This window comes from Oreochromis aureus, linkage group 12 (genome assembly GCF_013358895.1).
Source record: "Oreochromis aureus strain Israel breed Guangdong linkage group 12, ZZ_aureus, whole genome shotgun sequence".
Taxonomy (NCBI): Eukaryota; Metazoa; Chordata; class Actinopteri; order Cichliformes; family Cichlidae; genus Oreochromis; species Oreochromis aureus.
The window spans coordinates 4,681,979-4,706,000 of NC_052953.1; the positions used below are offsets into that span (position 1 = coordinate 4,681,979).

Consider the following 24,022-nt stretch of genomic DNA (forward strand, 5'->3'; position numbering starts at 1 on the left):
CCTGTTAAATCATTCTGAGATAGTTTATTTAAAATGGAGGCTAGCTCAACACTATGAGAGCGACCTCTGCAAACTCCAAAAGCAAGAAAATCCCTGCAAAAGGTGCAACAACACACCAGCTAATCAAAACAGGTTGAAGGAGGAGATACTATCAGCTGATGCTGTATGACCCTGCAGCGCTCGCTAGTTAGACTCCATATCACAGGAAGAGCAAACAGGAGATGGAAATTACTGATTTGGTTACTTGGTGGAAGTGACTTCCATCCAAGTGACTTCTTCAGTCTCAGCGGACTGCAGGTTTCCCCAATCTTATAAACAGTACAATGACTGAAACCAGCCCACTGAAGGAACAATGGGCTGGGAGGTCAGTTCCTGGGGAAACCTGCAGTCAGCTGAGACTGAAGAGGTCACTTGGACGAGTGACGAAATGTTTCTCCCACTGAAAACGTCCAGATGAACAGAATCAACTTTTGGGATTTACTTACCTGGATGATTGAGCACGCATCAAGATATGCAAATTAATCTCTGTGAATTTTGGCACCAGGTTACAAGAGCAAACCCAAATGTTAATACACCAAAAAGAAAACACTCAGAATAAGATGTTTTTGTATTGTTATGAACACATAAGTAGATTAAGTTGGGAGCTTAATGCAAATAAACATTCAAAATTGCTCATTATAATTTTTTTTAAACCAAAGATGACAACAACTTAAAACTTGTTTGTTTGCTCCAGCCAGTTATCATTAAACCCAAGCATCGCACTGAACAAAGACGATGACATTGAGATCCTCCAGAGGCGATTCTCATCCCTTTAACTATTAAACCAATGTTTAGCCACAAAGAACTGTCTTCTAATTATATGCAGAGTCACCAGCGTTGTCAAAGTAGAGTGAAACTTCTTTATTCTTGCCTCTTTCCTCCGCTGTGTGTGACCTTGTCTATGGGCAGCAGGGAGGAGAAAGAGGTGGCATGAAAGATGAGCCTCCTAACGGTCAAACTCTTCTTTTTTATGTTCTCCGTACATACATAGAATTGTAATTATTGGTTTAATTACCTCTTTGTCGTTATATCAAGGGCACATTTTACACACTTTGTTCATTGTGGTCAGATCGACTTACTGAGGGGTGAGAGGGGCCAAGGGCTATAGGTTCACACCCACCTTGGAAAATTTATGTGTCATTTTTGGCAATTACCAACACTTAATTAGTTTTAATGAGACAAAAGACAGTAGAACAAGCACTCGCACCTTATTCCATCTTTCTCTGCATTTCTCGTCTATGTCACGCCACGGGCCTGTCAGACATCGGAGAACTCCAGTGTTACAAAACTGCACAAACTGCACTTAATCCAGTTATTAAGTTAAATTGCATTCAGTTGCCTCAACCTCTACCCGGTAACTTCCTGTTAAATTTCAGATCTGTTGGCCAACTACATTTGTAGAGAGGCAAGCCTCGTGTGAACGTTCGAGGATTCTAACAGCTGAAGTGGCTGCTGTAGTACACAGACTTTGCACAATTATCCAGCATGTGGCTGGTGTTAAATGTCCAACTGTGGTTGTGGTACAAAGCACAAATACTGTACAGTATTTTACTCCCCAGCACACAATCTGCTGCAACCGATGAGCTGTGAGCTGACTGTTGTTTTCTTGTTTTCAGGTCTGGAAGCGTTGCTAATGACTGGCGTGAGATATATTCCTTTGTGAAGAACCTTACTGACCGGTTTGTGAGGCGAGTATGATATTTTCCTATTTTCTCACATTTTACGGATGTTTAAAAAGAAAGAGGAATAAGTTGGGGAAAATGGAAGAAGGCCTTTTATTCTGTTTTACATCTGTTTGACATCAGCATGGTGGTTTTATGGGATAAATGTCTATCACTCAAGCGCTCACACCGTTACTTCCAGCCAGTTGCACTGATTTAAATGACTTCCCACCTGTTTTACAAACTATCATTGTGCAGAATCTATGGCATCCGTCTTGCTCATAATTCATTAAAAAGACAAAACGGCAGAAACCGGCTTGAAACGTTCAGCTTGCATAACGTTTGAGTCAAACGGCGCCTGCCAGCACAGTACAGACGGTAGCGACCCAGCCAGAATGAAGTGGTTGGTTGAAGAAAATAGCAAAGGCACCAGGTGGGAGTGGGTGGCAGAGAGGAGCAGTCTTCTGGGCTGTGAGAATGGCCATTTGCACCAGGGGGGGTCCGGCTCCACACTTATCCCCTGCTTCCACCACAGAACGGCTGACAGGCAGACAATGTACAGTAAAGCAAAAGAACACTGGAAGGCGATGAGGACAATCTGCTAAACAATGCTCGCTCACCAAGAGCACTTCTGTTCCGCCATGTGGAGCAAACTGGACTACTTCATCACCCCCCTCTCCACCATTCTCAAAGAAAAAAAAACCCAACACCACCCTCTGATTTGTCCTTGGCATCAACTGCGTCTTTATCCCAAGTCTTTCTTAGAAATAAGAAAAGATCCCAGTATTGCTAAAGAGGTACCAAATAACATCTTAAGCTCCAGTGAAAACCTAAAGTTCGACGTTAAGTCACCACCCACGATTTCTCATCTGTGACTTGCGCGCGGTTAGTTTTTAGTCCACATATGACTCCTGAAACTTGCAGACAGGATGTGGATGTATACGGCTGCTACCGCTCCCTGCCAAATCTGGCCGTGTGGCTTAAAGATTGTGCTATCTTTGCGGGGGAGGATCGCGACTGGGCCATGTGTCATGTGGGTGAGAAATATCAGCACCTCTCCTTATGCTCTGAAGGCTTCGGATCTCTGAAGGAAACACTTAATTATCTGAAGTTTAACTCGCTCTGTGGGATGGCATCCGTGTGCTTTCTGTCTGTAGCAGAGGTGGGAAGTAACCGAGTGCATGTAATTGAGTACTTACCAGAGTACTGTTTAAGCGACGCAGAAGTACCCTTACTTTGGTTACTTATAGCATCCTGTGATTTCACGGTTGCACGATGTTTTTCACCCTAAATTGTGTCGCTGATTGGAACGACGAGCTCTATCGCATCGCTATTACCTTTATGCACAGGATAAAAACTTTAAGGTCAAGCTTGCAGCGTGAGATACTTCTGTCTTTCAGTTGACTTGGACGTTTCGCTCTGCAGCTCGCAGTTTGTCTGTGGTCTGGTCTTTTTTACACCATCAAACAGTTGATGCTTGAAAAGCTAAACTGTAGGACACCAGCCTCACGATGACACGTCTATTTTTCCAGTACTCCTTTATTTTAAATTAACAGGAAAATGTGTTACAGTGAACGCCACATTTAGCATGAATGTCTCTCAATGCGGTCACTTCTCAAACCCACTTCCTTGTAATCATATTTTAGGCGGCTGTTGGCAGAAATATTTCTTTCATCATTAGTATTTTTAAAATAAAAAATCCCTTGTAGATGTTCTCTAAAGGTTTAGTGAATATTTAATTAGCCTGTTCGATATTTTGTGCTCCTTTTAACCGACAACCCCATCACGCCGTTGTGATTGATTTCAGTATTCTAGTGAGCACGAGTGAAAACGTGTCACGCCCTGCTAGTGGTTACCTAAAGCTTCTTTGGATTTTAGTTTGTTAACTGAATTTTACAGTGAAACCTTACACCGTACTAAAGAAATGCACTTGTAGTTCATGTTGGCTTAAATGAAAATATTGAGGAATCATTGTTTTTTAATATTAAAACTAAATAATTCCCCCAGTACTGGTCAGATCTTGTCATTTTTCAAATCCAGCTTAGTCAGAGCTTTTGTCCATGTACAAATATATGGAATTTTATATATTCTATTTCATGTATTTCTCGCTTTATGTCTTTAATTTCAGTTCTAATGTAATTTTATTAAGCCCAGTTTTGGGGAATGTCACCATGGTTGTGTACAGGACTCAGAAACCAGCCATGTTTGTTTAAAAAAATAAATTATTAATAATTCATGAGCCGGCGAGCGAGTGCTGGGAGATGACAGAGCGGTGCTGAATGTAAACAGCACTGGCTGTACTGCGAACACTTGACGCCACACTCTTTGGTCAGACACACATCGAAGTGTCCAACGTGTCGTTTAACACCCTTAAAAAGTCACAGGTACAAAATATATATATGTTCTATACTATATTTGCGCCTCTGTGTGTGCGTGCGCGTGTGTGTTTGTGTTTGTTCGTGTGTTTACGCGTGACTCATAACCACAACATGTTTCCTGTCTTATTAATCACTTCCTCAGTCCCACAGAAGCTGCTTTAAGTCATCCACTAATATTAGTTGACATTAAAAGAGCCCCTTCTGTTTGGTTCATTATTAATGCGTCTTTAATTCCCTTTAACTGAACTGAACTCATGTAAAAGCTTTATATAACACTGTCTGTCACACTGACACATTCCCAGCTAGTCTGAGAACTTCACGTGTTTGATTGTGGCCGCGATCGTTTGATAAAGACGACAAAGGACAGAAGTGCTGATTTTTTCACAGGATAATAAAACGTATCATATTGCAGGGATAATTTTGCCATTGTTATTTAAAACAAGCAGCTAAATGAGACATTTAGAGCATTGTTTCTGTTTGTTTCTTTAAAACGAATCCCTGTTCACTTCTGTTTTTCAGTCCGAGAATGAGAGTCTCGTTCATCGTTTTCTCAGGCCAAGCCAAAATCCTGCTGCCTCTGACTGGAGAAAGGTATCGAACTCTGAAGTGAACCCTCAGTGGCACACACATGTACAAAAGTACAGCTCATTGTTTTTATTTATTTTTTCATTTTGGTTTCATCACCACCTTGGCAGCAGCTTTGAGATGATGTTGTAAGAAGCTTTCAGAGTTTGTCACAGTCTCCAAACTCAGTCATCCTTTATTTAAGACGAGACTTTATTGATCCCACGGCGGGGACCATACATATATAAGGGGCATTATGCATGAAGTGGTAACCATATTTTCATGCATAATTGCTGTTTTTCGTAACTAAAATTGCAGAAGGGTTTTATATTTTAATATTGGAATTGAGCATTTTCACGTTTTCATCATGCTAAAAAGCTTAAATGTGAGGATCGATGATCTGCATGATAACTATTGATTTAGCATTTTAACCCCAAAGAAGAAAAATGTTTATTTACTTGATCTGAATTCCAATTCCTTAAATTAATATTAAATACTTTGACAAATAATAATAAAAGCATTTTTAAGTGTCTTTTATTTTTTGGTTTTTACCACTTTAGGGTATGAATAATTTGGCAAGTGGCATGTGGTCATCAAAACCACATCAAAATTTAGCACCATTTTAAAAAATGACATAAATACACGTTAGACAAAAGTGTGATGTGTGTTATTTCTAGAAAGTGAAACTTTGTTTTAATATCAAATTAAGAAAACAGGGGATGCACAGCTGACGTGAAAAGACACTGGCATCTGCACTGGAAACATTTTGGAACATGGCTGATGCTGAGAGTTTATTATGAAGAATAAAATAAGTGGTTTTTAAAGATGTTGGAAATGTCTTTGTTATCTTTGAACATTAAGCCAAACAGCAAAACTGATACGAAGAACAGGAACAGTAGCCACCAATGTTAAATGGTGGCGTAACTGTAATGATGATATTGTAGTCAACAAAGCTGATGTTGGCCTGAATAGAGAGTGTCATCATGTAGCTGCTGTAGAGACATTTTACAGATCAGTATCAGTACTGCCAGAGAACACGCTGAAATGTGATTGTGTGTCAACACGTGGCGCCAGCCGCTAAGTGTTTCTTTATATCGTCAACATTTTCAGACACAAGATTGAGGAAGGTCTGCGGCTTCTGAAAGATGTGACTCCAGCAGGTGAAACATATATGCACAAGGGAATCGAACAGGTTAGTTTTCCCTCCTTTTACTAGGTAAAGTAATCGCAAAACACAAATCTGATAAAATGCTCATCACTGATCTGATCTCGCAGGCCACCGAGCAGATACAGCAACAGTCGGTCAAGTCCTCCAGCATCATCCTGGCTCTGACGGACGGGAAGCTTGCGGTTTATGTTCATGAACTGACTGTAAAGCAGGTGATTTTCATTCTGACCACAGCTCTAAATGTAGCTCATCTCCCCCCTTCCCTTGCTTTCTTACCTCAGCGTAGTTTAAAATTAAACTCTCCATTTTCCTCATGCAAAAAATAAAAACCTTTTTTTCACTTATTCAGTTGCACAAGTATCTGTTCATCTGATTATTTGCACTCTGTTTCATGATGTTTTTTCTTTTTCTTTTTTTAAATTTCAACCTGTTGCACATCATCCTCGCATTTATTTGATCTGCAGGCTGACGAAGCGAGGAAATATGGCGCTCGTGTTTACTGTGTGGGTATCAAAGAGTTTGATGAGCAGCAGGTAAGAGGGCTTTAATCTTAATCTAAACATAAGACGAGTCTGTCACTGAATGTGTGCTCAGTGATTACGATTTTGGTGTAAGACACATTGGCGTGTTGGAAGAGTGTCAGGAAAAGGTAAACAACATCAGTGCTTTTACCTGTGTGGAAAAACCAGGGGAAGTAGCAGGACACCTAAAAGTGTTCTCGCTGTCAAATTTTCACCTTCTAAAAGCTTGATGGTGGCCAGAAAAAATAATAATAATTTACATTAAAGCAGAGAACAGAGTCTTCGGGAACTAAAGCTTGAATTCATGCCAGGAACACCGGATGTACAGTTGAGGGAACATGTGAAGTCTTTGGAATTTCCAGGATTTCTGCATCGATTACTCTTAAAATGTTGTTGATTCTTCGTCTGCTTTTATAGACAAACACCAGCTGAAAATACTTCTAACATGTAAATAGTTGTGCTTTTTCTACCTTTCTGAATGCTTCAGTAAGCAGCCATAGTCACTAGAAAAAGCAATGTAGTCATTCATATAACTACTGCATGATGTGGACGAGCTTTGGACCCGGAGCCATATTTCTGGGATGTCTTCATCCTGTCAGCTTGATCCAATTGTAAATTCAGTGTTTACTCATCGATTTCAAGGCGTACGAGGACGCCGCAAAGCTAAACCAAACCATGATGCTGCCTCCGTCATGCAGAGCGCACTTCCTTTAGTCCTCCACTGTACAGCTTTTTACAGGAAAGCCCAGCTTTAGTCTCATTTGTTGAAACTTGAGAGATGCTGCAGTATTTATTTGCAAAGCTTCCTTTGGTCTGTGTCAGTTACTGCAGTTACTGCGGACACGACCCCTCGGTTCCTTTCCACTCGCTTCATTAGAAATTCCTCTGTAGGCTTTTCCAGCTTCTTGCTTTTGTGAAAGCTGCTGTAATCAAAGCTTAGTTTACACCACCCAGCTATTCTCAAGAAACGCAGAGCTCGACAGTAACCAGACTTTGTATGCCTGTGATTATTAGGAACACCTCAGTCCAAGCAGCTCGTGGAGAACTTGTAAGCATAAAGGCTCACTTTTTTTTCAGCCTGCAGCGTGTCATTGTGAATTAGATTAAAATAAATAAATTCATGAATAATCAGTGCAGAAATGTGTCTAATCCAAAGCTTTTTTCTTGCACCCGCACGTGTGACCAGTTCTCTCATCTTAAATCAGTCTTGCTTTCAGGTGTTGATCTTAACCCTATAATGCCCTTTGTATCATATTTGATACATGAGTTTCTGAGACCTGTATCTCATCAACACGATCAATACTTTCCATGATTTCAAAATGTTATGGACAAAACTTTTTTTTTGTCTAAAATTAACATTGGCAACAAAAAGTTGCCAAAAACACCCAATATATCAAATGTGATACAAAAAATATATAATAAAAATATATCATACGCAGCATGATATAGCAAAATAAAATGGTGGATTTTGTTATAATCTCAGTTCCAAAAAATCAGAATTTTCTGTCTGTTTTTTGTTGGGTCTTACAGGGTAATATTAGTTTTCATTCCCAGTGGTCAGTCATTATTTTCCCAAAATAAGCTGGAATACTGTACATGACTTTCTAGGGCATGATATTTAAATATTTACTCTTTTTTTAGATTATATGATCAGTTATTACTTTTATACTTTTTATTTTTGGACAAGCTTCCTTTTGAAATGGAATAATAGAGTGCATAAAGGGCGTGCACGCTAATATTTTTGGCTCATCGTGTGTTTATTTTTCACAACATTAAACAAGACGTGGAAATTTAAACCGCTCTGAACTTTAAAATAACATTAAATTGAGGTTAATGACTCTACAAATACTTGATACTAGCAATATGACCAAAAAATAAACTAATACACAGTAAATGAAAGTGTGATCATACAGTAATCGTTAAAGTGTGTTTATATTATTAAGCCAGAGAAGCAAATTCTAAAAGGTTGATTTAGCGTGTCGATGTTTAATGTGTAAACATGGCTTCAGCCGAGTTATTCTGTACAAATGTTGGAAAAAAGCCACAATTGTTTGATGTTTTTTACACACAGACAGTCCGGCAGGGTCGCGCAGCCATGAGAAGATTATATTAAGCAGTACAGAGTACACAGGAGTGTAACTATTAAGGCTTAGTGTGAGCATTTGTTGTAATTAGAAACTGTGGAGTAAAAGCACCATTTCTGTTGGCTGTGAAATCGCTTATTGGCTCCTCACAGCGTTCACACTATTTTTATTGTATTTATTATTTGTCTCCGCAGCAAATGATGAGTTTGTGCTCATATCGTAAAGTGATGTCAAGAATTTCTTCCCTCTAATGTCACCGATGCTCAGTGCTGTCTGCACTTTTACTGTCACTCTTCCAACATGGTGGCCTGTCCCTTGTAACCATTGGTAACCATCCTGTGATGAGAACTTAAGTCAAAAACAATGGCAATATTGCTCCCAATTTGTGCTGCAATTTTTTTTTTATAGTTGAGCAAAGTGTTTGCCACAGTCATGCCATCTGTTTGTCTCCTCCTGCCCATAATATGAAAGGAAAGACAGAGCTCAGTCATAAAGAGGAAAAGAGAAAAAGAAGAAAGCCGTGTTAAATCAGCACTGCTCCCTGTTTACTCCATTCTTTCGTGATTCCAACAGCTTGCTGAAATTGCGGACACCAAAGACCATGTGTTTCCTGTCAAAGATGGCTTCCACGCTCTCAAAAGCATTGTCAACTCTGTAAGTTTGCCTGACGTCTCTTTTTTTGTGTCTTTGTGAGGTAGCTTTGTCATTCGTGTGGTAGACTAACAAGCTGTGGGTTTCAGCTAAACCTCTCTTCTCCGTGTGCAGGCACAGCTCCGCTGCTAACATAGTGCACGCTGTTTGTCAATTCAGCAATTGAGTAAAGTTGTTTCCTTTGGCTTCATGGACGTCTCTCACAAATTAGAGCAAAACCTCAGTGGACTTCCTGCTACACTGTTTGGAAAATGTCTGTGGAAATAACTGGTCGCTGTGTCCTCATTTTGCACACAAAGAGGGAAATGTCTTAGCCACTCTGTCGCAAATTACACGCTGGGATGGGAACAAGTAGTCACTGTCCATGTAGCATCCGCTTCACGCTGTGTTTTTTATTGTGTCACAAGGCGTGAGTGCAGCAGCAGGGCTTCAGTAGAGCTAATTCTTATTTTTTTAGATGATTTTTTCAAAATAAAAGCTGGTATAACCCACCAGTGCGACACAGAAATCAGCGAGTCGCCCTCAGAGAGTAAGAGTCCCTTAAACATTGTTTAAATGAAGTTTCTCGAGCAGCCTCCTCATCCTCTGCCAGCCAGTTAGTTATACTTTCCATGTGCTGCAGCTTTTAGCCTGAATGCTGTCAGCCAAGGTGGGGGTTTGTATGGCAACATTTTGACATGAGTGTGAGCCCAGAGTCCTGCAGAGCACTCTGACCCGAGCTGGACTTACATGAGCTGAAAAGGCCAGCAGTGTTTAGGAAAAGAGCAGAGCTAAATGCTGCTGTCAGACATGCAGCTGGAAGCGCACAAAGCTAAAGGGTGCGACTTGTTTCTGTGTGATGCAAAGAACCACAAGCTATGATTGATGGCTCTACTTTCAAAACGACTGTGATGTAGAGGAAACTGCTGCTTTCTACCTTTGTCTTATGAATCCAAAGATAAACGGGAGAGATGGAGATACTTCATGCCAGTTCTTTATAAATTTGTTCATTTTATAGATTATTTAAACACAGAAACATATAAAGCTTTTAATTTAAGCACTGCAGCTGCTGTTAGTAGAGTCTCGCTCGTGCATGTGCAGCCATGATTCATTAAAAGCAGCTGTAATTGTTGTTGAACTATTGTTGAGTGTGAGTAACCACAAAAATGAAAATGTTCTCACATGTAAGTCCAAGAATACTGTCAACTGTAAGAAGTACAGACATCCAGCTTGTAACAATTAAGATTAGAAGAAGATAAAAGACTTTGGGGTGAAGGGTGAATATGATTACTGATATTTTGAAGAAAATGCTTCAGTCTGTTTATTCTATCAGAAAGAGAGCTTTGTTCACAGGGGCACTCGTGCCATTAAAGGCACATCTGCGTGTTTTTGTGCTCTTGAGACGCTCGAACCGTTATCCAAAGCGCCTGAAAGCCTGTCCGAGAAAGTCCAGGACAACAACAAAAAAGCTCATCCCCTCAGAAGAGGAGCTGAGTGCAGTGACGCTTCCAGCATCCAAATGAAACGAGGAGCATTCCTCTCTGATTAGTAATACTGGATTCCTGACTAGTTGGCCTTCTTGCTTCTCTGTTGGATTTTGAGGATTTGAGATCATCTGTGCAGCCTTTTGCTGCAGGATCCACCCCGCCTCTGTGACCAGCATGACAAAACTCGCAGGAAAAAGCTCAGCAAAGTTGGGTTTCTGCACCCTGGTTTATTTCTTGTGCACTGGCCCTTTGTTGTCTGAGCTGCAGGCCTTTTGGGAAAGCCCCAAATTCAGGTGCTATCAGTAACTTCCTTTCCTACTGGACTGTTAAACTCTGCACCATTAGTTGTTATCTTGCGGCACTTTACTGCAAAATAATGCATATGACAAAAAGTTCATTGCCATATGAACCTTTCCACTTAATTATTTCCACAAAGTGATTAGACCAGCCTCATCCTTGCAGAAACCCCCGCCAGTTACAACACTGGCTGAGATATTTGGATGACTTTGGGTATTTGGACGCCTGCCTCCTTTTCCCTCTGCAGCCCGTAAATAATGTTTGTCACTAGATCCCAGAGAAATGAATAGCTGCTGTTTGAGTTGAAGCAAACGGAGGCCTCTAATCTCAGCATTCAAAGCTTATATTTTAATATCTTCAAAACACCGAGGATCTAGTTTGTGGATCCTCTAACCCAAACAATTTACCAAAATTTCCTTAAAAGTGAAAAATTTCTGTGCGTGCGAGATGGAATTTCTTCGAGTGGAAAATTTCACTAGATGGAAAAACTGTGTAATTCCTGAGGTCCTCCCATTATTTTAAGCTTAGGGAGGCAAACAGTCAGTTGTTTTTTTTTTTTTTATTTCCCCTTTTTTTTTTTCTCTATCGCACTGCCAACGAAGTAATTAGACCGGGAAAATAGTGGCACAGAGGAACAGCAGCAGATCCTTTTCCCTCCCAGCTGTCATCTACAACCCTCTCCCCTTTTAACAATTCCATATCAAACCGTCATATTTAATAAGGCTGCTGTAAACACTTTGGTCTTCCACTTCTCAGATTGAAGTTTAACCCAACATCAAATGAAAGGTTCAAGTGTCCTATATTGCAGTTAATATGCTTCTTTTTACTGACTGTGTACTGGGATTTGCATAGTTTGTCCTTTGTTGATTTATTGAATCATAGCCGATAGTGCGGCTCCATGACAGTGGGCTCACACAGGCTCTTTATATGGTAATGCAGGATCCCCGAGGTTTTTAATCGAAGTGAGGAACAGTAATAGTCTTGCATAATTTTCCCATAAAAGCTGACACAGCTGCTGTTCTACCTCCTGTTCTCCTCACCGCTGATATTCAGTGCTCTCCTTTAGCCTCCAGGTCCAGATGAGGAGCAAGACATTTCTCAGGTGTTGCACTCTAATCTGTTTTCTAAACTTGACAGAGTCGATAACGGCCAGGACTTGATGTATTTATTCTCAGCCATCAAGCAGTAATGTTTGCATTTCATTTCCCCTTCCCCTCTTATCCTCAAGATATTAAAGCGATCGTGCACAGAGATCCTGAGTGTGGAGCCCTCCAGTGTCTGTGTGAATCGTAAGTAAATCCTGATCGAGTTTTTGGAATTTTCAGATTGATATGTTTTGGTTAAAATTCGTCCTCCGAGCTTGTTTGCTGTTTGTTTACATTCCACAGAGTCCTTTGATATTGTCCTGAGAGGGAACGGCTTTGCCCTCGGACGCAGCAATGAGGGCGTCGTCTGCAGCTTCATCATTGGCCAGCAAACCTTCAGTAAGTGGAGAAAACCCAGAGTAAAAGCTTTATCTACATACACCATGTAGTGAGGTGCTCAAAGTCTTTTAATGTCATAACTCACTGTGTTCCTTCGGGTGGACTTAATTGGACTGGTGTGTGCAGTAAACTGTCACTGATGGGCGTTAGTTGGCAAACTAATCTAACATGGTGAGCGTGCAGTATTCAACTCTGCACAGTTATTGATTAATAATTTGAAATGGCTCTTAAATATACACCACAGATTCCAATCATAGGACAGTAACTCCCCTTTAATGAACTGCTGAAGCCACATTGTCAGATATAATCGTGATTACCCATGACCAGAATGATGTCCTGACGAGCTCGTTACATCCTGCACAACCGAGTAATCGTTGCAGCTAAGCTGTCAAATGATCATTGGCCCAGTCCTGTTATTCACACAACACATTCACATCTAAAACTTTTGAAAATATTTGCTCAGATTTGTATTTTTATAGTGTCGTAAGTTTAAATTTTGCTTGTGGTATTAAAAGTACTCTACCAGGGAAATCGAAAATCATAAAGAGGAAGTCAGCATGCCCGCAAAGGAATTTTTTTATGAAGACAATATCATGTGGCTGTCTACCACATCCTGTCCATACAGTCTTCTTCTTTGCATGACCCATATTTCTTTGCTCCTTCCAATAAATATATTTCCCAATCTTCTGACTAAAAGGTTCAAAATTAAATTAAATTGAATCTTCCCGTTGCTCACACGGCATTTTTTTCACGTCACGTCTTCTGAAATGTCTTCTTTATTTATATAAACAGTGTTGGTCAAACTACTTGAAAAAAGTAATTAGTAACTAATTACTGATTACTTCTCTAAAAAAAGTAATCCCATTACTTTATTGATTACTTATTTTCAAATTAATTAGTTAGTTACTTAGTTACTTTTTGAAAACATGATACACAACCTGAATATGTCATAAAGCAAAAGAACTTTCAGCCCAGTTCTATTTTTTCTGCATAATCCATCATAAAAAATGTAACCACATGAAAAAGTCTCTTTGTAAAAATTGTTTTATTAGTTTTAAGCTTTTAATTTTATGCACATTGCATCAAGCAAAAATTAAATTATACGCAACAGTCTTTGACTTGAAGAAATTCTTTAACATTTAAGCCTATTTTCTACATATCCCAGCATATAAAAGTAAAATATTTTTATGTTTGCACTCTTTCAAATAGATGCAAGTGAAACACAGCAGAAAATAATAAGATCAAATATTCAGCAGCTCTGAGTCCTGTCGCTCTTAAATCTATTGTCACCTGTTTATCAGGAGTGGGGCAGGTGGAGGTTTGCCCAGTGCCACAGCGGTCATGTCAGTGGGAGGATTTGCGGGTTTCTCTGTGAATGTCACATTCCCGTGGCGGCGTGCTCGCTGCTCGCTCAGAAGTTTAGGGGTTTTTTCTCTGTAGACAGAAGTTTTCTTCCCATGCAGAGTGAACAGCGGACGCTAATGTTTTTGTCACTTTTTACAGAATCAAACTCAAAGTAATGTGAGTACTTCCACTCTTTAAATGCGGCATGGTCGTTCTCTCTCCCACACTCCATATTATCCATTGTTGATCTACACACGTCTGTTGCCACGAACGTCGCACACAAACAAAATCACGAGTTAGTAACGCAGTAACCTAGCGAGCTTAGATGGAAAAGTAACAGTAATCTAATTACTTTTTTGCAATAGTAATCCCTTATTATGCATTACTTGAAAAAAGTAATCAGATTACAGTAACGTGTTACTGTACTGGCGCCTCAATGGACTTTATATTGCAGAGTAAAAACCAATACGCGATGGGGAGAAACTCCAACAATAATATGAACTCTCACGAGCAAGCACTTGGCGACAGTGGGAAAGAAAAACTCCCTTTTAACTGGAAGAAACCTCCAGCAAAACTGGGCTCAGAGACGGGCTTCCATCTGTTGTTAGAGGGGAAAGAGAAGAGAGCAGAGGCAGATGGGACAAAAGGCACACACGGGCAAGAACAAAGCAACCATCAAACCTTAAAATGTGTACTGTGGACATTTTTTCTTCCAAAAATTTGGAAAATAACCCAAAACTTGCAATAATAATTGCAGAATAACCCAAAATCTCAGCAATGTCCTAAAAGCAAACAGTAAGTGTTCCATCTGCACTGAGCTCAGCAAATTGTGTTTAACGTTTTTGTACGCTGCATCCTGAAATAGCTATCTTCACTCTGATTAAAGTTTTCCCCAGAGCCACACTCGCACTAACAGACCTCCACCCTCTTTCTCCACTGCTCTACTCTATGAATGGATCTCGTGTGTTCATTTATAGTGGGAAAACTATGAGGATTTATTGTCTTTTAAGGACGTAACGTGAGCTACACAGACATGGAATACCGTATGAGTTGGAACATCTTCATCTCACTGAGATATGAAATATTCAGAGGTCGGAAATGGCAAAACAAACCCGGCCCGGACATGTCTGTTATCTCACTCATCTGAGTGATCTGAATTCAACAGAAGGAAGGGGGGGATGTACAGTAGGTCACCGCGCTCCTTATTTTGTGCTTGCAGTCTGTTCTGATAAGAAATCCTTTTTTTAGGAAGCAAACGGGATTTGGCACCTCGAGCCAATCTTTTAAAGCTCTCATTTGGCCGTGGGATCTGTGGGATCGGTGACTGCCAATGACAACACTTCCATCCTTGACAAGTTATTTTTGATTTTCAACATTTCAACTTGACTAAAATACTTGGAACATATTTTTTCCCTTTAAAAAAGAAATTCATCTGATTTAGGAAGCGGCCATTAGCAGATGTCTTCCTGTTAGTCCTTTCTCAGTTTAGGCTGTCTCACATTCGCCCACTTGGGGCTATTTATTCCCTTACTGGCTTTTGCATGTGTTCAGTCCAGACCTTTTTAACAGTGGGGCACCTTATAATTATGGACAAGCATCATGGCAGCTATGGAACACAGCACATATGTGAAGCAGATGCTTCAGTCAAACCGGTTGGATCCCTCTGTAGAAAAGGAGGAACAAGTTTCAATCATCGGAGTGACCTCTGTGACTGGAGACGCTTCAGGTTTTTGTCAGGTTTTTGCTGATGAACGCTCTCAGATTATAATCCAATCATTTAGTTTATTTTGTGCTCAATTGAGTCCCAGTTCCAAAATCTCATAGGATAAAAAATCCTGAGCATAGAAGAAATGTTCATTAATACAAGTTAAAAGTTAAAATGTTAAAAGTAAGTTAAAATGTGACAATATCCCTGATTTTTAGTCAAATGGGATAGATTTTTATGCAGGTCTGTACAACACAGAGGCTCACAGAGGCTTGTTGGTTGCCAGAGAACCCCAGAACTGGCAGGTTCACCATGAGCGGAGGTCATCCTGTAGGGCTCTGGCAGCGCTGCTTTTGTTCCTCCTCTCACAAAGCAGCAGATACCTGTCTTACTGTTGGGTTGATGCTGGCCCTCTGCAGCTCTCCTTATGTAACTACCGCTCTGCTGCACACTGTTGAGACTATACTGGGCGAGACCGCAAACTCAACCTGAACTGGACGCAGTCACCATCTCATGTTACCAGTAGACCAGAACTAGAGAACAATCGGTCAGGAAGGTAAGGAGAGAGCAATGGTCTGTGTCCACCAACAGCAAAAATAATTCTGTTTTGTCTTGTTTTTGGTCCTCCAGTGGACCTGTTCTGTTTTAAATCACACCAGAGCAGGTGACATGGATTCGTGATGGTTTATACTTTCTAACAGGACAGTTTTGTTTCTCTGAAGTTTAACTGGCTTTGTGTTACGCTGTAGTGATCGAGGGTTCCCTTCATGTTTCGGCTGTGTTGATAGCACAAGCACAGATACATAAACAGATACTGTGTTACAATCCGTAATCCATACTTACCTCATTAAACAATCTGCAAAGTTAATAACAAAACTTTTTTTTATTTCTTCCAGCTGAGAAGCCGAGCACGGTGCGTAATGATTACCTGATGTGTCCCGCCCCGAAGCTCTATGAAGTCGGACAGTAAGTAGCACGTTGTTTTATTGTTGGAGGAATTCCATTATTGTCGTATATGGAGAAGCCGTCACAAACAGTGGAGTCTATGCTAACAGTGATGTTAAGCATCATATTATTGTAAATATTTTGTAACTGTTCTACTTAAATCTTTTTGTTTGAGTCATGAAGAAGAAACATCAATTTGACTGAGAGTAATTATTTTATTGTAATTGTGAATTGAAGGTCAGATACCATCACCTAACATGACACATTTGTCAGTCATGTGTGCAGTCCTGTCCACAGCTGTGGCTTTAATGTTTTTATTACACACTTTCTTTATCGAAACAGCGTTTTAACGTTTGGATCACTCAGCTTGAGAAAGGTAGAAGGGTGTTTCTTACATCTCTTCCTTACTTTTTACATTTTAAGTAGTTGCCTAGGTAACATGATGACATCACAATGTCCACAGACTGACCTAAGATGTACTTGTGTGCTAAGTTTGGTTGCTCAACACCTGATCGGGCAGAAGTTCATGTGTATATCATGTAGAGCTCCAACACAACAGACCTCCAGCTATGATGCAAAGGCGAGGTCAGCTAGACGTTATGCTTCTGTGCTCACCTTTAATTTAATTAAGACATTTAAAATTATTCAAGGTAAATATATATATTTCAGTATATTCTTTTTTGCCATAACACTTGGTGAGCATGAACAAAAGTGAACTTTCTTGGCTGTAAATATTCACTGTGTTGGAAATGCAGCAGTGTCTTCAGGAAGCATGTTCTCAGAAACATATGACATGATATATGTAGCTCATTTGTGTTTCTATAGATGCATTTATGTTTTCATCTTGGCACGATGACAGAAAGAGACGTGTGAAGTCTCGATGACAGGATCGCACTGGCGTCTACAAATAGGGACAATCTAAATAGATTCAATATGCTGTCCTATAAATTGTTACGGCAAAGGAAAGAAAGGAATGTTGTGTAGGGTAAATGCCAGATCTCAGTGTTTGTTTTTCAGCTTTATATTGAATTCGGGAAGCTTAACTCAGTCGGTGAATCATGTGTGTCTTCTTGTGTTAAGGCTCAGATGCATATAAAGTCACGTCCTTTTGTAGTAGTTACTTCCCCTTTCTTACATTACCCATATCAAGAATCTTCCCCCCCCAAAAAAGCAAACTTCCCGTTTCTGGAGAATTTAAGCTTCTTTTGTGCGGCTCAGGTCTCTGCGTTTGTTTGTTTTCTTATTATTTTTATTTAAATCTATCACACAGCTCTAAAGTTTTACTGAAACATTGGTTTCTCTCGTGCACATTTTCTTCTTTTTTTTTCAGTTTTTCAAAAGTCTTTTGTGCAAATAAACAGCTCCTAACTCTGTAAATTAGCTGTATGTTAAAACGTTAGCGTAAAGACGCAGTAAACAGTGTAGAAGAGACAAACACCCCATACATGCAAGCCGCAAACACTCGAGTGAAAACAGTGCAAATACGCGTTTATTCCAGCCTGCGCTGCTATTGTTTGATTTTAACGGCATCTCTTATAATCCCAAACCATAGCAGATGATCGCTAAGGCATTATAGATGGAACAACAGATTTTAATGTCCTTGCTGACTGCAATCCAATCAAAAATGTATGATTATGAGTGCCGCTGGCTCCTGAAGGTCTTTCAGCTCTAAATGAGATTGTGTATAATACAGTATGAGGGCGGCGATGCCGTAACTACACGTAACTACATCAACTTGAACCTCACCTCAGTTAATCCGCTCATGTCAAAAATCTAAAGTCTTCATGAAAACATGATATTTTCAGACATTCTTTATCATCAACAGAGTCATTTTTTTATACCCAAGAGAAACAGTGGCCTAAACTACAGAGAAGAGATGGAAAAATACACATACAGACACATACATCAATGCATTAATAAGACAGGTCTGCAAAATAAAATATTTTCAGCTGCATGGGATATTTTTGGTCAGTCTTATGTTTTTTAGGGTGCTGAATCCAAAAATGATCTCCATTTCCATCCATTATGTACAGTTGTTTTTTTTTTCAAAATACAAGGAGTTTACATTAAAAAAAGCAAAACAGTGATGAAAAAAATTCTGTTTTTATTACAGTTAGCTATGCATAATTTTTCTAAGATTCCTTACCTTTCACTATGAACAAAATAAACCTGTTGGGACCTGCTGATCTTGATCTTGAGTCTCAGTATTAAATTAATGTAAGAAATCATTATTGGATGTGGTTTTTTGACTCAAGTATAGATAACAGATTTCAGTTTAAGGGAAACTATGCGCTTAATTACACTAAGAACATGAGTTTTGCAAGGAAACCTATCGAGATTCAAATCAATACAGTTTTATTTATATAGCACCAAACCACAACAACACTCGCCTCAATGCGCTTTATATTGTAAGGTAGACCCTACAAGATGAAAATTTTTAAAATTTGGTTTCAGTGAGTAAAAATCTATAAGACAGTCAAAAAATCCTATGCAGTTTTTTGGTTGCAGACCTGTACAGTACACACGCATGCATAAAAAAACCCCTCAGTGTTTTTTGTACTGCTTATAGATGGAATTAGTTATTTTTCTGTTTTATTTTCAATGTATAAAGACTAAAAAGGTCTTTTCATGTTTTTATAAGGGAGAAAAAGATCATTTACATCACTATATAACTATTAGTTGTTTTGATTGTGGATAAATCTATCAAGTCGTTATTTGATGGATTTAATAGATTTTTCCTTGTTTTCTTAGTTGAATGCTACAAAAATCCCAGATCCCAGATCATATGGTTAGGTACCTTTAATCTCTTCAACCGGGAAGAATTCAGTGATGTTAATATAAAAAAACATAAATTCTTATATTTTGGAAATTTGAAAGATCATTTTGGCCATTTTGCATAAAATAAAATGATATTAGATCATAATTATAGCTGGTTATTTATTGTCTGATTATTTTAGCACTGAAAATAACTGAATAGAAGGAGCCTGAAGTTGAAAAGCTTTCTTAAGAATTCTGGAAAGGTCATGTGATACTTCTGTAATTTTTTACTGCACAGATAAAGTTGTGAAGCCATGCATATATTTTATATTTTTATAGAGTTTTGAGAAGCATTGAGGATTTCTCAGCATTTCAAAGCGTCTGCTGGACTTTGTCCAGGTTCTTTCTCCTGAGTCGAGGTCAGAACAGCCAAACACAATGTTTTGGTTCAGCCTGTAAAAAGATGAAGCGGACTCCCTACTTCACAGGTCTCCAGCACCTGATAGGACCTGAGCTGACACTGATGTTACGTACCCGCCATTTGCAAAAGGCCTGCTTAATTAACTCTTGGCTGCCGATGATGACCCATTAAGTAGTTAGCTGGTACGGGTGGTGAGTAAACACATCTGCTGGAGGGGCTTTAAAAGGATGTGCGACAGATGCAGCCGTTCCCTTTTCCGTGCTCTCCATTTAAATAATTCACCATGCAGTGACAATCCCTGCACCCCGGACCACCTGCGTGGAACTCCAGAGCCCAGAAACTTCCGTCTCCTTCCATCTGTCTGCTTCTGCTCCATCACCACTGTCGCCGCAAAGGATGCTCCTTTAACACGGCTCTACTCAGCCGGAGAAGAATTGTCATTTCATCGCGCAATCCTTTTCCCCCTTTTCAGCCATGTTTTGTTACACATGGGGCCTTGTCCTCGGCGAGCACTGCTTGAATTTTTGTTTTTGCCTCACAGATATGAGTTGCTGGGGAACATATTTCAGATACAGCAGTCGACTGAGCTGAGGTGCTCAGCTGCGGCTTCTTGTCCCGCTGGGGTCCCGGGGCACACGGCACCACATCTAGCTTGGGCGTCCAGGAATCAGAGCGTCCTCGGTCATCGAGCTGTGCGGGAGCACTCACGGCGGAGGCATCATCTGTGCTGACAGCTGTGGCATCAGGCTTGAAACTCTGGCATCTGCTGACACTCTATGCTCCCTCTTCCCACCCTCCATGCGCATCCCCATTAGGAGACCCCGCACACCCCGCTGGGGCTCCTCACGAAGTGTTCTCACAGTAATGGTGGAAAGAAAAAAATACCTGAAGAGGGAGGGGACAGCTGCTTTACACAGCAGGTGCAGTAGCTAACGCCGATATGCTGCTGCAAAGAACACCGTCACCCCGTGTGCTCCCCGGGGGGTATCAAGATGTTTTGATTGAAATGTCCTATTGTCTGAGTTTCCCTTCATGTTGCGGCACAGGCCTGCTTCGTGTCCGTTGATGGAACATGATGGATCTGGAACCGACCCACCGTGCCTGGGCCAACCTCATCGAGCAGCCCAGGGCACTTTATACTTAACAGCGCCAATGCTTAATCAATTCAGTTCAATTCAATAAAACTTTATTGATCCTGAAGGTTGACCCCGAAGGAAATTGGGTACTCACTCACTAATCACTCTGTTCAAATTCACTCAACTCTGGGAGATCAAACCTGTTGTAGGTGCAGGTCACTTAGTGCGAGTGCACATATGTCACCCTTCTCTGCTTTACGTCTCCGTTAGTCAGGTTTGTCCAGGAGTTTGGTGTTTCTTTTAACTTTTTTTTCTTGGTGTTTCTGATTAGCTGTAAAATTGGTAGGAGATTTTAAATTCCATTAATGTAATACAGATATCTCTAAAAGCCTTTTTGACTGTCTCAGTAAATCTGTCCAACCTTTGATCTTCAATGATGGTTAAACCGATCCCTGTCCTACATGACTGTAAGGACTTTGGGGATCTTTTTGCCACATTTTCTAGACTAGAATAGCGGCGAACCCTGTTTCCTGTCTCTTAATAAGATCCATCCATGAGAGGGAATGTAGGTAGAGTTGAAAGTACCAATCAGAAGTGCTCTCAGTTGGTAATATCTCAAAATTGGATTATTGGTTATAAGAAGCCGGTCAATATTCAAATTTTGTATAGGGAGCCAATTTTTTGAGTAATAGTGGTTGTCTCGTCTGGACCACATTGTCTCATCTGCTGTCCAGGCTTCGTGAGGCGATCCCTCCCATCAACTGAGCTTCCTCCCGTCCTTCAGAACTTCTGCCACACAAACACATACAGACTGATGATTCCTGGATGCCGGGTGACAGGCCCCACATATGCTCTGCTGTAAATTATTCACCCTCCTCAATTTTCACATCTTTAAGGGAAGTTTGAAAGCCATTAGCGTCAGCATTGTCAGCCGCTCCAGCTGCATCGCATCACCAAAGCTTAGCGTCACAGAAAGCCTACCTTCTGATGAATTATAGCGAGCCTGGGGACAAACTTTTTCCAATGCGGAGCCAGAGGTCTGCGGTGGGAAGGAGCCTTCGGTCGTTCAACCGGTGTCCCTGGGAAGCCGTGTCTGTTTTTGAGCGATCCCTCGGCCCTGTGACAGTCTGCCCTTTCAGCTCCCATTTATTCAAACATAACCAACAACCCACCAGCAGCTGCAGCTCTCTCCTCAGTGTCACTCATTGGCTTTTACTGTGGAAAAGTTAAATGACAGCCTGCTCTGTTTTCAATTATTCAGTTACTGCGTTGGCTCTTTGAATTCTTCTAAACCTTTTAACCCCCCCTCTCCATAATCAAATTGCTAGTATTGCATTTAAACATTTTTAACAACTGACTAACGAAAAAGCCATAGATTCATATTCCGCGAGCAGCAGAGTGACTAATCATTAGAGCAACACTTTAATAGATTTGGCCATGCAATTACTATATTCTTTTGGTCGTCTTCATGGAAATAAAAGTGTGTAAAAGAGAACAGGATCTATGACTTATGCCTTTGTGTCAGAGCAGATTCTGCCTACTCAACAGTAACTTGGTAAATTAGCAGTCAGTGTCTCAGAGAGGGAGGAGAAAAAAGGCCTCGCTCACTATGGTTGGGTTGTGGTGCGTTAAAGATGTCCGGCGTTGTCGACCGAGGGAGAAGTGGGTTCGTCAGTGTAACTCGCTTGGGAGCTTTCCCCCCTGCACACTGCGGGGTCCACGCCTCCAGCTTGATTAACAACCTGCCCACCATTATCACGGATTGATGGTGTCAGCTAAATTAGCCTCTCCCCTCACCCATTCAGCGCGAGCGCTTAGTTAACATGCAGGGACCTAGAACATCTTCGCCGAGCTACAGAGGCGTGCAGCGTTTCCAGTGATGTTTTCTGATGGAAGCAAACTGGTTCTTATTCAAAATATCAAGTTTTCAACTCTTAAAGTTACCATTCATTAATTTTCAGTCTAAAAAAGGCCTTTTTCTTTGTGTAGGTTTAAAGACTGGTAGTAGATTACTAACAGTTTAAAGGAACCTGAAACAGGTCAAGTAAAGCCTTCCCAGCAGTACCAGACCGTTTCTTAGTTTCCTGTTAATGATTTCTGGCAGAAAGGCTTGAAGGAAAACTTCTCCCACATGCTTTTTCCTTGAATTGCAAAGTTAATCCATCAGAGTGACATAATCGGTCAGTTCCAGTGAAAATATTGGAAAAACACCATGACTAAGAGTTATTGAGCAGCTTGAATTATATAAAAGTGATGTGCGTCATATGCTATGGCCCTCACAGTGACCCGATCTCATCCCAGTTGGGTACATTTGTTTATCAATCTTGGCAGGCCTGGCTTTTTTTTTTTCAAAGATTTATTTATTGCTTTTCCAAAAGTATTTTAAACAACAAAAACAGAGAAAAATAAAATAAAGGAGGACATTAATACAAATTGAGTATGTAATAATAATGTATGCTCATCGTATATGAACAGTGTGCAAAAACACACAGATATAGATATATACACTCACCCATGTAGATACACTCAGATATTGTTACAAAACAAAAAACAAACAAACAAAAAACCCCAAAAAACAAGGGAACAGACAGTGCTCAAAGAACAGGTATAACACAGTGGTTTAAGTGTGCTGCTCCAGGGCTTTGGGCTGGAGTTTAGTCCAAGGGTTTCAAGTTAGTTAGAGAGGCATCCGACACAACGGTTGCAGCGATGAGCTGTGTCCTCTAACGTTTCATGCCTGGCTTTTTTTCTTTTTTCTTTAATGTTGTCTTTTTTAATGTTGTCTGGTAGTGCAGCAGTGTTACTGTAGCATTCTGCAAATTTCGATGTCACCTAAAACAGCGGTCCCCAACCTTTTTTTTGCACCACGGACTGACAATATTTTCACGGACTGGCCTTTAAGGTGTCGCGGATAAATACAACAAAATAAAAAAGTACCGGTACCAAAAAAAGAAGATTTATTCATAACACACGGGAAACCGAGTTAACGATAAAAACGATTAAAAAAAATAATGATAAAAACTCTGAAAACCATAAATTTCACACCCGACCCTCAACTCTGGCGGCCAAACGACTCGGCTCGGGACCTAAAACTAAACAAACATTACATTTAATTATTATTTTTACTCAGTTGTATATAGCATTTGTATTCTATTTTTATCTTATTGTATATTTTATTCTATTTTATTCTACTGTATATAGTATTTTATTTTATTCTATTCTGTACAGTTGTGTACTGTATTTATTCTTATTTTATTTTATTCTAATTTTTGCTTCATAACTTTTGCACTGTCCACTTCCTGCTGTGACAAAACAAATTTCCCACGTGTGGGACTAATAAAGGTTATCTTATCTTATCTTATCTTATCTTATTTTGTTCATCCTGCTACTTTGTAATCCTTCACTGACTGTCGCTATAAAAGAGTTAGTGTATCTGCAGCACACATAACAGAATAGAATAA

General features: G+C 40.1%; 1 protein-coding gene across 1 annotated transcript in view; it reads left to right on the plus strand.

The window, feature by feature from the left end:
• antxr2a (ANTXR cell adhesion molecule 2a) overlaps positions 1-24,022 on the plus strand; it is an 83,435-nt gene that overhangs the window by 5,141 nt on the left and 54,272 nt on the right. The window contains exons 3-11 of the mRNA XM_031734858.2: positions 1,656-1,727; positions 4,598-4,669; positions 5,753-5,834; positions 5,918-6,022; positions 6,275-6,343; positions 8,989-9,069; positions 12,058-12,118; positions 12,218-12,313; positions 16,259-16,328. Coding sequence (XP_031590718.1) covers positions 1,656-1,727; positions 4,598-4,669; positions 5,753-5,834; positions 5,918-6,022; positions 6,275-6,343; positions 8,989-9,069; positions 12,058-12,118; positions 12,218-12,313; positions 16,259-16,328 — 708 coding nt within the window. The remainder of the gene's footprint in view (positions 1-1,655; positions 1,728-4,597; positions 4,670-5,752; positions 5,835-5,917; positions 6,023-6,274; positions 6,344-8,988; positions 9,070-12,057; positions 12,119-12,217; positions 12,314-16,258; positions 16,329-24,022) is intronic.